Source organism: Buceros rhinoceros, unplaced genomic scaffold (assembly GCF_000710305.1).
Source record: "Buceros rhinoceros silvestris isolate BGI_N320 unplaced genomic scaffold, ASM71030v1 scaffold30483, whole genome shotgun sequence".
Lineage (NCBI taxonomy): Eukaryota > Metazoa > Chordata > Aves > Bucerotiformes > Bucerotidae > Buceros > Buceros rhinoceros.
In genome coordinates, this window is record NW_010402327.1 from 7781 (window position 1) to 20899 (window position 13119).

Sequence of the window (13119 nt, forward strand, 5' to 3'; positions counted from 1 at the left end):
AAAGAGGTTAGAAATAAAAATACGCTAAATATGTGGCACTGCCTGTTCAAGCAACTGATTAAGCAATTCTGAGTAATAAAAAAATAGAAATTATTAGATCTGAAAGGCAGGTTTTCAAATCCCCACTCTGTAGGAGTCAGCAGTTGCTATACTACCTCACTCTGCATTTGTCATTTGTCCTGTGGCTGAACCAAAGGGCTGGACTGATCTGCATCGTAACTGAAGAGTTGAAAGTTGGTAGCTTATATAGCATATATGCGTGTGCGGTCAAATACTTCAAGACTTAACATTTGATATACTTCTTGAAGAAAGCAATACTAGAGGAGAGCAGGAGACTCTTCCTTCTAATTATACTTTTTGGCAAAAAAATATTTCTTAATTTTTCGTATGTTTAGGCAAATCATTTAGCTTTACTGACTTTTTATCTGAATTCGTAAAAGAATATATGAAGAATAATTGCCAAATAAAAGGTAATTGATCTGCTCATGCAAAACCGGACAAATTAAGTTGTTGTGTGATGTGCTCTACTGCAGGTTTTCAAGAAAGGAACATTACAGAAGATCCTAGTACACAAAATAGAGGTTCTCGATTTCGTGGTGGCTTTGGACAGAGTGCAAGTAAGGGATTTTTTAAAAATATGTTTATATTGAGTGATTTGTGTCAGAACAACGTACATTTGTCTCTTTTTGGGTTTGCTTGCTCGCTAAGAACTGCAAGAATAAAGGTGAAAGCTATGAAATAGCGCTGTTTTTCAGCTCTGTGGCATATGGATGGAGTCTTTGAAAATAGGATCACTGAGAATAAAGTAGCATAGATTGGACTTACAGAGAAATCTGTTTGGGCCATTGCACTATAGTTCTTGGACTAAGTAGTCTTAGCTTTAAGCCTAGTATTTCATTATACTAATTTTAAACGCTGTGTCCACTACTCTGTGTGTTACTTACAGATATTAAAGATGAACAAAGCAGCAGACCTCAGTCTGGCACTTTTCTTGGCTCTGGAGGAAGAGGGACATTTGGAAGTCGTGCAGGTGAAACTTTTTAAAGGGTGGTGAACCTTTCAGATTACCTCATTGCTGATTTGTGGCGATGCATGCTGCCTTAGCTTTGGTAACTGCTATCACTGTGATTGTTCTCCCTGTCCGAATTAAAAACCTATGCAAATGTTAGATAGCTTACTTGCATGCTCACACAAGACATGTTTGTAACTTGGAGAAATTTTAGTAATTGGATTTTCAAAGCTGTTGTCTTCCATATTTATTTTTTACTTGGTCTTATTGGAATTGGGTTGGTTAGTGCACAGTGAAGCAGAGGCGCTAATGCCAGAATTCAAAGCAAGTCTTTAAGAACTTTATCAGTTTTGAAATAGTAACTCTAGACTTCCACCATCCTCAGTAAAGGGAGGTACTTTTTTAGGTTGTCCAAGCTCACAAATAAGGCTTGTAGCTCTGAGAAGCCAGCTCTTCCTTATGACTTTACTCTAATGTGGGATTTTTAAGCTTTCTGCAAAGGATTTTCCCCTCCCGGTCCTCTCTTCCTTTGCTTTCCTGATGCTACTGTAACATGTAAACTACATGGTGTGCTGCCTAGAGATCGCAGTAATGTATCGCTCACAAAAGTCCCATCATTCGAATTAGAAATACCATTAAACTAGTGTAAGGGGTGGTGGAGGCTGATGTTCCTAATGTAAGAACATTCTGTGTGATACTGGTGAAAGACTTTTTCACTGTAGAAAAGATAGATTAAAATGCATTTTCAGAATTTGCCTCTATTTGAGTTAAATTTTTTCAGATTTTCAGTTCAAAGAATGTTTAGAAACTGAAGTCTTTATAGAGGCAACATGCCAGTACTCAGAGGTCATAACTATGTGCCTAATGCAGGATAGTAATTCTTTACTTTTTTTCATGACCATTGTGTAAACTATTACTACTTGAAGACTTGTTATGGATATTGGTAGGCAACAGTTGCAGTAGTCTCTATAGAGGCTCATGTGGAAAGAATTCTTCATAAAGAACAGTTTGTTGCATGGGAAGTATGTCCTTTTATAATCAGACTGTGTCTGGCTCTAGTGAAGCAACATAGAAGGGGGTAGGCTGTTGTACTGCCTCCATGTCTGATTAGCGGTCACATCACTCTGATAAGAGTTTGTGGAGGTGATGAAGGTAGGGCTGTGCTGGCTTTTCCTTAAACAGTTACTCTTTTTGCAATTAGAGATACTGTGTAAGCATATTATATCTCCTGATGGAAAAATAAGTATTTAAAACAGGTTACACGCACTGAATGTTTTATCTTCGCTTGGATTCTGATTACCATCTTGATGGAGCTGTGGTTTTACAGAATTGCTTAAGAATATTGCTGCTGAGCAGGGCATTCTTGATCCAAGTAACAGCACTGGGTGCCTCTTTAGAATTGGTATTTATGTTTAGAGCTTATAGTTCAGTCTTGTTGAGAATGAGCAGTTGGATTTATATGCTGCCGTGATGCGATTCTTTTGTGCTTATGTTTGCTGCGGTGAGGAAGAATGTGGATGAGGGAACGCAAAGGAGGTATTGCAGGGTCACTGTCCTTCTATGGTACTGATCTTAAGATTGTCAGTTCTCATCGTATGATTTTTATGAATGGCTTGAGCTGCCCATTTGAGTAGAAAGTCTAACAGCTTTTGTGGTTGTCTTTCATCTTTACCCAGTCTTGTGTCCCTTATCTATGTTTCTAGCCTCCTTTCTTTTCCAGAGGGCCTTGCATTAAAGTGTTTTGGTTTTTTTTTTTAACCCTTCTTTGAAATCAGCAACACTGCTTTGTGCACAGAGGAGATAGAAGCTACTAGTTAGGTTTAAGGCTTTTTCTAATTTGTGTAAAGGACTTAAAATGGATTCCAGAAGTGCTGCTATTAATTAAGCTCAGTCTTAATACAGTTTTCGCATACGTAAAACGTGTGATACTTCCTTGTTCTTAGGAATAAATCTTTTTGTTTTTCAAGTGATAATGAAAGCAACACACAATAGATGGATGTCAAGGTCAGAACTTTCATGGAGTGAATATTATAAATGTGTGGCTGTTGAAATAATAGGATAGTTTTTTAGTTTAAATTATCTCTTAACTCTTGAAAAACTATTGTGATGACACTGAAGTTTATAGCTATGGTTCTTTAGTTATTTAGAAGTTGGTTATGTAGCATTAAAGTGTCTCCTGATTTTATAGAAAAGTTGAATAGTTCTTAAAATGAAGATTCTGTAGCTGTAAGCATGTGTGAATTCTTGTTACTCAAAATATTTTATTTATCAGTTTAGGGGAACAACCTCACTTAGGAGGTAACAAAACAAGGTTATAAAACTGACATTTCTGTGGCATTTCTTGTTATAGATGATTTTTTTGCTCATGATTTATCTCAAGTGAATATAGACAACTATATCTCCTCTTGCAAAGCATATGCTGGATTTAGGAGGGATCATTTCTCTTGGTTGTCTTTAAATCCAGCTCGCTGTATCTAGGTATCTCGTGATGACCATCTCATAATTTGGGATGATTGCATTTGATAAGGGACTTAGTGTGAGTTAAGTAATGACCAGATCTGGTTTGTGAAGTCTTTCAGCAAACTGCTGGGTTTAATCCCTTTGTGTTGTTACTGCAAGGTGCTGCTAAGCTCAGCATTCTGACTGGTCTCTTTCTGCTCTTTAAAAGACAAATATGGAGCCTTTGTCTTCTGCCTTTTTGTAACTACTTTAATTGCTTACATAAGTATATCCACTCATTCTACCAACCATATCAGGACCAACTGTTGAGTTTTCTAGGAGTTTTTGTTTAAGGTTCTTATTTAAATTTTCTCTCAAATGAGATTTTATTCCTAAAAGCAATTAACTTTGGAATGCTTTCTTTAACAGCACCTTACAAAGAGCACACTGAAGAAATAGGTTTGGAAAGAGGTAAGAAGCTTCTTCACAAAGTAGCATGCCAGTTTTAATTTCTTTTAATTCAAAGAGCATTTTCTTAGAGTTGCTGGAAGTAATTGGGTGAAAAAGAAGATAGTGATGTGAGTAAATACATAACCATTTCAAAACTGTTCATATAACAGAAGTTACCAAGCAAATACTGTTAAAACTCAGTAAGTTTAAACTTTATTTATCTTTAGCTGTGGGCAACATAGTGGTTGTTCTCACCTAAGTAGAGACAAACTTCTAATCTTTAGAAGTTAGGAATGGAGTGCTGTAGAATTAGTCTGTTGCTGGCTGTTTCTTCTTTGCAGTGCTAAAGCTTACCTACTTGAGACGCAGGTCTTAGAGAGCTTAATTGGCAATAGTGTAGGCACTAGTAATGATAGTTGTGAAAGCAAACCATGAAGGAACAGTAGATTCTCAGTTTTAGATGCTGTGGGTGGCGTCTGGGATGCTGTTTCTGGAAAACAGGCTTCAATATGTTTTATTGACTTCAAGTCAGTAAATACAATTTCATGCTTTGTATGTGCAGGAGACCAGGTTAAAATGTATGATGAATGATGCCTTTCTGAAATATATTCCAAATGTCAGTGGGATGTCATTAGAATGTTTACTTATCTGGGTTTTTTTGCAAGTGGCTTTAGCCTTACTTTGCCTTTCTCTTAATCCTGAAATACAGAAAGACAAATAATGAGCTCCTGAATTCTGCATGAATAATTTTGGTTCCTGATCCTTCCTCACTTGAGGTCCAAGTGAAGTGGCTTCTACTACTAACTAACCTTTTAGTGAGCATCACATAATTAGTTTTATACCTCTGAGTTTATTAGCTTTAAAAATACCTTAAGTAATACAGAACTATAAATGTACTGCAATGAACAGATTGATTTTTATCTTTGTGTATTAATGAATGCATTGTTATCCAACAGGATAATTTATAGCGGAATGAGTTTTTATGGTAGCATTGGGTTTTGCATGGTAGTAAAGTAGAACCTAATTTCATTTTTCTGAATAGCTCTTCAGAGTGGGGTCCTTGAGACAAGGACCCTCAAAGGGGTCCTATGAGACAAGAATGCTTTACAGAAGTCTGAATTTATATTTGTGAGTTTTAGGTCCAGTATAAAATAAAGTTCTGACAATTCTCTATCTTCCAGGTAGAGAGAAGTCTTAAGTGACATACCACTGAACTTCTCCTCAATAGCTCCATACTTAAAATAGCTCCAATTTTCATTATATTGTTCATGAACTTAAGTGGTTGTATTCTTAAGGTCCAAAGGTGACTTATGTGCCCCCTCCTCCTCCTGATAATGAACAAGCCATCTTTGCGCATTACCAGACAGGAATTAATTTTGACAAGTATGATGAAAACGTTGTCGAAGTGTCAGGACTTGACCCTCCACCACCATTACTGGTTAGTGAGCTCATCAATCTCATGGTTTATGTTGAGAGTGATTCTGCACAGATGTATACTGTCTAATATTCACTGCTAATGAAAATACTGATGAAGATTTTGAATCATGCATACAGTACCACGTTGGAAGGAGGTGCTGCCCATTTTAAAGACATAAATTTAACTTCAAAATGACACAGACAAACTAGAGAAATGTCCTAGAAAAAGTAATGCTGCTTGGACAGAAAGCATAGTCCTTAAATGGCAGAAAAATGCCAGTTCCGATCGTGAAGGAAAGAGGTCTTCGGCAGCAGTTTCTGGGAGGGCTGGTAGAGGCATCTTGTTGAAGTCTGTTACTGTGGGATCTTTAACAATGAAAATGAACACCTGTTGGAATAATTTTCATTTGGACAGAGAGTTGTTTTAGAAGTAATTTCTAATTTCCTGTTTTCTGTGGCTGCTGCTTGTTGTTTAAAAGTAAGATATATCCATGCTCCTAATCCATGCTATGTACCTGTTCTTTAAAAAAAAAAAGTTCTTTTTAGGAAGAAGAATGAGGAAGAAGGAAAGAGGGGGTAGTAATACCTGTGTTGAAAGAGAAGATGCAGATATTTTTTTCTCCGTCCATCTTCTGAAAGGTTTTCTCCCTCAAACTGATTTTCTCATGTATGATGCTTTTTGGTAATGGATAGGGATGTTGCTTTAGCTCCTCTTACACACTTAGTTGCCATACTGAAACTAGTATCTCCTACACAAAATGAAAATGAGGAGTTTTGGTTTTCATAGCATGCCATGATGTGACTTTACTTGCTTGAATACAAATGCGTGGCTTCTGTGTGGCTGAGCAATTTTTATCTTCAAGCTAGTAAGACCAGGCTTCACTGTCTTACATACAACTTTACTTGAATGGCATGAGCAGGTTGAAAGAATGGTACTTTTACCTACTGGCAATCTAGAAGATGCCCTCAAAAGTTAATGCTTTTTAGTTTGGGTGTCTGTATCCTATGACAAGCATCTCAGTTTTTAAACTTCTGTGGTTGTGTACTGTTAATAATTTTTCCTCTTACAGGCTTTTGAAGAAGCTAACCTCTGTCAGACTTTAAACATGAACATTGCTAAAGCTGGATACTCTAAACTTACTCCAGTGCAGAAGTACAGCATTCCTATTATACTGGCCGGACGAGATTTAATGGCATGTGCCCAGACGGGATCGGGCAAAACAGTAAGACTTTTGTGTAGCATTCATGCTACTGGAAGTGTGTGACCTTGAACTTTTAGGTGGATGCCTCAGTCTTCCACACATCAGGTGGTTCACAGCTTGTTGTCTAATGCTTTGACTTGCAGCATGGTGGCAGGCATAATACTAAGCACAGGTATGAATGATGGATGAGTTCACACAATTTTGGGCTGAATTTCTTTTTAATTTCAGTGAACTAATGGCTTGATATAGCAGGTTAGTCTTCAGGGCTACAAATTCAGATTAAGAAATAAAGGCATAGAAACTGCTGATGATAAAAACCTCAGCAGCTGAAAGTTTTTTGGGCGGGTTTTTTGTTGGGTGTGTTTTATTTTGTGTGTTTTTGTAGTTTCAGGTGGTGGCATTTTCCGGTTGGTGAGTGGGGGGTTTTTTTATTTATTAAATATATGCCAGATTGCAACAGTATGGTGTGCTGGTTTGTCATCCTTGTTTTGATCAAGTCTGATCTGCACTGGACTTAAGTTTAGATGATGCAACATTAATTATGGAACAGTGTTGAGAGCTGATACTCAATTTGTCTCAAGTTGTCTCAATTTGTTAAAACAGTGTAATGTACCCAAATCTAACCACTGACAGCTCTGTATGAGAACATTTGGCTTTTAAGTATAGCTTCTTGCCATTCAGTGTAGCGTGGAACTCTCATCTTCATTATGAGCGTATTAATTACTTGTTTTGAAAAAACTCTTCTGTCTGCGGAGGGGAAGATGTCCATAGCTTATGCTATAAATACACAGAATACTTTTGGGACTGCTGTACAGGTAAGTAGTGTGCAGATGCAGCTGTGTTGCAAGCTGATCTGCTATTACAGTGGTCTAGAAGGTGGTGATAGATGGTTACTTGACAAATCTATCAATGATACGGGAAAGCTTCTAAGTAAATGTTAGAGAGGGGTTTCGATCCTTGGATACGTAACTGTTAGTGTTGGTCAACCTGATGTGTGCAACTGCCTGAAGAACCCAGAAGTTGGCTATTGCTTGACTTTGTTCCTGCATTAGACGCTTAAGGACCAGAGAGGTATTTTCATACGTCTTAAACAAGGAGAAATAAGCTTGAATGTTCTGTAGTACATTCAGGACAATCCTTTCACAGTCTGATTTCCTTCAGTTGGTAGTGTGCTGTCGTGTTCTGGCTTTAAGATCGATACTCAGCTTTTAGTGTGACCGATGAAAGCTTTAAGACTAAATAGCATAAATACTACTTTTTTTTTTTAGGCAGCTTTTCTTCTACCAGTGGTGGCCCTCATGATGAGAGATGGTGTCACTGCCAGTAGTTTTAAAGAGCAGCAAGACCCAGAATGTATTATCGTTGCCCCAACTAGAGAACTGATAAATCAGATCTTCCTAGAAGCAAGGAAATTTGTGTATGGGTAAGATTTTTGATTATTACTTCAGCTGAATCAGCAGTGCTTTAATTTTTTCATTAATACTCCAAAAATTTTTCTGTGCTGATTGAATGTCTACAAATACCTGAATTTAGATGGCTAGCAGTTTTCTTACTATATGGCTATAGTATCCTAATCTTCTGCATATTGGAACGGGTGAGGGGGGGCAGCATGGGGAGAGGCTTTCTCCAGCCTGGAAAGGAGGTAACCACTAAACTTGTGTTACATCATCTTTCCTGATGAGAAAAAAAAAAATTCTTAAGTGAGTTACTTAAATTTAGTTTGCCTTGTGTACTTCATACTTGCTTTTATTTTCGTCTTCACAAAAATAGAGGTAGCGTTAGGGAGTTTTAGTTAATTTTCAGTGATGGATTCTAATAACTCTGCACTTTCCAGAGTTGCCGCTTTCTGGCCTTGGGCAGAAATTCCACAGCTCAAGCTAGCTCTTTTAGCTCTTCAAAATGGACCAAAAGGTCATTGAACCCTTGAATGTTGTGCACCAGTGAACTAGCTTTCCAGTAATCTTTCTGCTGCTGAGTGATAGGTTTTGCCAGTGCGTGGAAAGAGAATTAAATCTGTCTGTAATGACTCGTTAGTGTTGTTAGGAGGTGGAATGGAGGACTTCATCAGTGCAAAATCTGGTGGGCTAAATTAGACTTGCCTTTGCTTGTTCAAGCAGACTAATGCTTGGGGACTGTCTGCTTTTGGGAAGTACCATCATGTTTGCGTATCTGCTCACTAAGGAGGTTACTAAGAATAGCTTCTTAATCCCTAAAATATTCTAACTATGTAGCTAGCTCTTTCAATCATGGTATTTTAAAATAGATACAGATGCTTTCACAATAAAATAGCTTTTGAATTTCCTAAGTTTCTGCTACAGCTGCCTTGCAGTAAAAGCAAGATAATGCACATTTGGGGGGTAGTTAAACAATATCAGAGTGTGAATCTGTTGCCTGTGAAGAATTGCATACATATTGGTCAGTTTAGATTAACAATATTCTTAAGGTCTTTGGTTTAGTTCACGAATAGGAATATGAAATATGTGTATTAGTTGATAGTGGATAAACATTGAAATGTTATGTGTCCAGCCTGTTTCTATTCTTGACTAAAGCATTTTGAAAAGTTCCAGTTAAACCTGGTAAAAATTTACCAGGTTTCTCTGCTGCACTGTTGTTGCAAATGAAGCTGAATTAGTATCTTCAAGAACAGACAGTTTGAATTTGACTATGAAAATACTCACTGCATGCATGTAAAAGCCTTAGCAGGAGATTATAACAATAAGCTTGTAAACTTGCTCTTCAGCCGTGTAAGGTACTTTTTTCCTGTAGAAAACTACCTCTGTGAGCAAAAATTATCTGATGTAGCTCTACTGGGTAGATCTAACCAAAAACTAGGTAGGAAGAGCATTAAGTAGTTTAGTGTTTGAAGAGGTTTGCTATCTAATGCTTAAGTGGTACACTGGATCCACCCGTGTAATTTTTTCTTTTTTTGCACTGTCCTTTCAAGGTGCGAAAAAACTACTTCTGAAGATCTGAAGGCATATATATGGTGGTTCTGTTTTTTCTAAATATGCTGTATAAAAGGGAACAATGTCTAGCACCATTTTGGCTCTTCTGTCAGTAACTCTCAGCTGAAGAGAGAAGGGAGAACACAGGTGAAATAAAGTGTTCTTTCCAAGTAAACCACCTATGCAGCCTCTATTATATAGTGTGAATGGGCAGTTTAAACTTAGGGTGAGTGAGTTTCTGGTCTTGGATCCTGCTTTTGGTTATAAGATGTGCTGTATGGTGAAGGAATTGAACCACTCTAAGCTGGTTTATAGTAGATCTGATGATTTTTTACATATTTTCATGAAACAATACTCTTTGCATTCTTATGTAATTAATCTACTTTTGGTGGTTTTTTTCCTATGTAATAGAACTTGTGTAAGGCCTGCTGTGGTCTATGGAGGTACACAACTAGGCCATTCAATTCATCAGGTAATGCAAGGCTGTAATATACTGTGTGCCACTCCAGGAAGGCTTATGGACATTATAAAAAGAGAGAAGGTAAGATCTTTAAACTTAAGTCTTAGTTTTTTGCATACTGATTTTCATTCTTCAAATCTGATAGAACCAAAGCTAGAGCCTTGAAAACTAGTCGGTATGCTGCCTTTGTACAGGCACTTAAAATACAAGTGAGCTTTTCTTGGAATATCTAAATACCCTGATGTTTTTCAACAAGTAGCATGAGTGCAGATCTCTTGAGTCCTTTTCAGGGCCCACTGGAATATATCAGTCTAAATCAAACTGGCTGCAATGTTCTTGGCGATTGAATTTTATAGTTTAAATACACAGAACATCCTCTTTAGTTCTTGCAGAAAACTCCATAGCAGACTTTCATTTGATGTCCTGTTTGGTTTGCTATAATAGGTTTTATCTGTTTGAAACTATGCTAATAATAATTCTTTGAATATTTTAGTATTGATTTTATTAAAAATACTTTCCAGCCATTATAAGTTCAAATCAAAATCTGTACGTGTTACAGTGGTGGCTCAGGTATGTTGCACTGGGCAAATGAAGTTTGGAGAAACACCTCTTGGTAATAATCTAGAGAGTGACTTTCTGCAGTTGTCAGGCTCCTAGTCAAAATGACAGCCTTGGTCAGCAATAGTGAAGTTGTAATGTCCTTAATACTGCTTTCTGACATACATTTTTTCAGAACAAGGAGCTTTTTGAGCACACATGAGAGTTACATGAGAAAACCTGGCTAAAACTCTGAGTAATTTCAAAATAGTTGTGCTGAGTAGTAGTTACTCTGTGTAGGCCCTATGTGGATTACATTGCTGAACTAAGTCTTGAATCATTTCAGTGCACACATACTATTAGAATTAGTGCCGATTAAAAAGTTAGGGGTTGAGATGCAATTAAAACATAACGCACGTAGACTTTTATTTGTGAATAGCTCACTTCTAATAAAAGAAATAAGTAAAAGGTAGATTTTGACAATTAGGAGATTCTGTAAGTGTGTTGTCAATGAACCAATACGCTTTTTTCTTTCACTGAAACACTTGCAGATTGCTTTGCATAATGTGAAATATTTGGTGCTAGATGAAGCAGACCGCATGCTTGATATGGGTTTTGGGCTGGATATGAAGATGCTGATTTCCTACCCAAGCATGCCACCAAAACACAAACGCCAAACACTAATGTTTAGTGCCACTTTTCCTGAAGAAGTTCAGAGGTGAGTAAAGTAAAAATTGAAATATATCTGAAGATATACTTGTGTAGAGCTAAATGTCTGGAGAGTTGTTAAGGGTAATCCTTATGTTTTTAAAAGCTTACAATTTTGCTAAAATTCTAGATACTGAAAAGCTATGCTGTTAACACTCCTTGCTGAAGAATTACCTCTTTTTTTAGGTAACAGAACTAGGAACTTGCATAGGTTAACTGCTTAATTTAGGTGGAGACTTTAAAGTGACTTATGAAGGTTGTCTGAAGGCTTTTTAGATTCCATTTTTTCAGAATTGCACATACTGCCCCTGTCTGTTTCTTGTCCTTCCCCCGCTACATCTCTACAAGCTCAAAAAGAGTCCCTTTGCTTTTTCACAGGCAGCACTGGTAGCACCATGTCTTTGGCACCAGGTCATAATATAACCAGACATGCTAAGTAATGCTCGACTCACAAGCCTTGCTGATACACAATTCTTAATTACATGCATAAGTTGTGTTTGTTTTTAGTAGTTTTAAAGCTTCCTCAAATGGCTTTAAGATATACCTTAGAGCTCCACTACTCACTATCCTAAAAGTTCCACTTTCCAGACTGAGAAAAGAGACAGTCTGCAACAGATGGTAGTGGGATTGCTGAGCCTGGGAGTAACAGAACAAAATACCCCATTGTAGCGATCCGTGTTATATTCTTACGGGGAGCTTATGAGCTGGAGCAGAACGAATCACCCGAGCGCCAATGTGGTGTGCAGTGAGACCCATTTATTGTTTACAATGCTTCTCTCTTTATAGACAGTGGATTCTTGCTCACATAACTGGTTACATAGTGATTGGATATGTTCCTTGTCACACAGACAGTATGCATCTCTTAAGGCACTGTGATTGGATAGAGGGGTTAGTTCACTCGCAGTTTCTGATTGGTTAGTGTTAATCAAACAGAGACTAGTTAGAGATATAATTTCCCACATGATAATGTTGCAGCTGGGTTTCAGCTGCTAAGTTTCCCAGAGAGAGTAGCATATTTTTCACAGTTCTAATTTCTGCTAGAATGATAGCAACACCCCTTCCCTGTAGGCGGATGGAAATTCTTCAGTATTTCCACTTCTGAAGAGACAGGCATCTGAATACTCATTCTGAAATTGGAGGAGTCCAAACTTCAGTTTGAGCAGTTGACATAATTTTGGTGGCTTTTGTAGTAGGGATACTGTTGTGATAGTATCACTAAAAAATACTAGTAAGCACATTACAGTTTGAGAGCATGTCAAGTGATCAGACGGTTGCAGCAAAGTACATTGGTACATCAGTGAGTCAAATCCTGACAACTTTATTCTGGCCTTAAAGCCTGAAAGATCTTTTTGGAGGTGGAGAGAAAATGTTTTCAGTAGTTGGCTGTCCAGAATGAAAGAAGTGAATGGGCTGCTTTCCCTATTCAATTGGTTGATACTGACAGCTGTTGGGGAGACGAATTGCTTTTCATTAAGTAGGACTGGATTCACTTTAAGCTCAGACTTGAGTCGCATGTTATGGCTTAGGTTCCTTAGTCAGGACTTTTTTCGAAAGAGCTTTTTGTGTTGCTTTCTATGCACTGGACGTGAAGCACACTTGTTTATTAATAAGGTAGTACAATTTAGTAAAGTTCTTGTGTGTTACGAGTCATGCCAAGGAATTACCTGTTTTGGTAAGTTTGATCTCTCAGATAAGGTACCCGTGTAAACAAAAGTTTCTAACTATGGTAGATACAGTAAATAAATGCCACGAGTAAACTGTGTTTTTAAGCAGTGCTTTTGTTGAGCAGTCAAAAAGGATGATGATGTCTCTTAGAGGCCTGTTTTGAATTCTGGCCTGTGTAGAATTCTCCTCTGTCCCTCCAACTAGTGATGAAATGGCACCCCTGGAACAGTTTTGTGACCATGTAAGTTGGTAACCCATTGTTAAGGGTTGAGGAGCCGAGGCAGATAA

The 13119-nt window shown here is 37.6% G+C and overlaps 1 protein-coding gene across 1 annotated transcript in view; it reads left to right on the top strand.

Moving 5' to 3' along the window:
• The window catches only part of DDX4 (DEAD (Asp-Glu-Ala-Asp) box polypeptide 4), an 18173-nt gene extending 6993 nt beyond the window's left edge, over positions 1–11180 (top strand). The window contains exons 5-12 of the mRNA XM_010132614.1: positions 534–617; positions 947–1030; positions 3878–3919; positions 5194–5336; positions 6385–6537; positions 7785–7939; positions 9873–10002; positions 11010–11180. Coding sequence (XP_010130916.1) covers positions 534–617; positions 947–1030; positions 3878–3919; positions 5194–5336; positions 6385–6537; positions 7785–7939; positions 9873–10002; positions 11010–11180 — 962 coding nt within the window. The remainder of the gene's footprint in view (positions 1–533; positions 618–946; positions 1031–3877; positions 3920–5193; positions 5337–6384; positions 6538–7784; positions 7940–9872; positions 10003–11009) is intronic.
• Positions 11181–13119: the final 1939 nt, after the last annotated feature.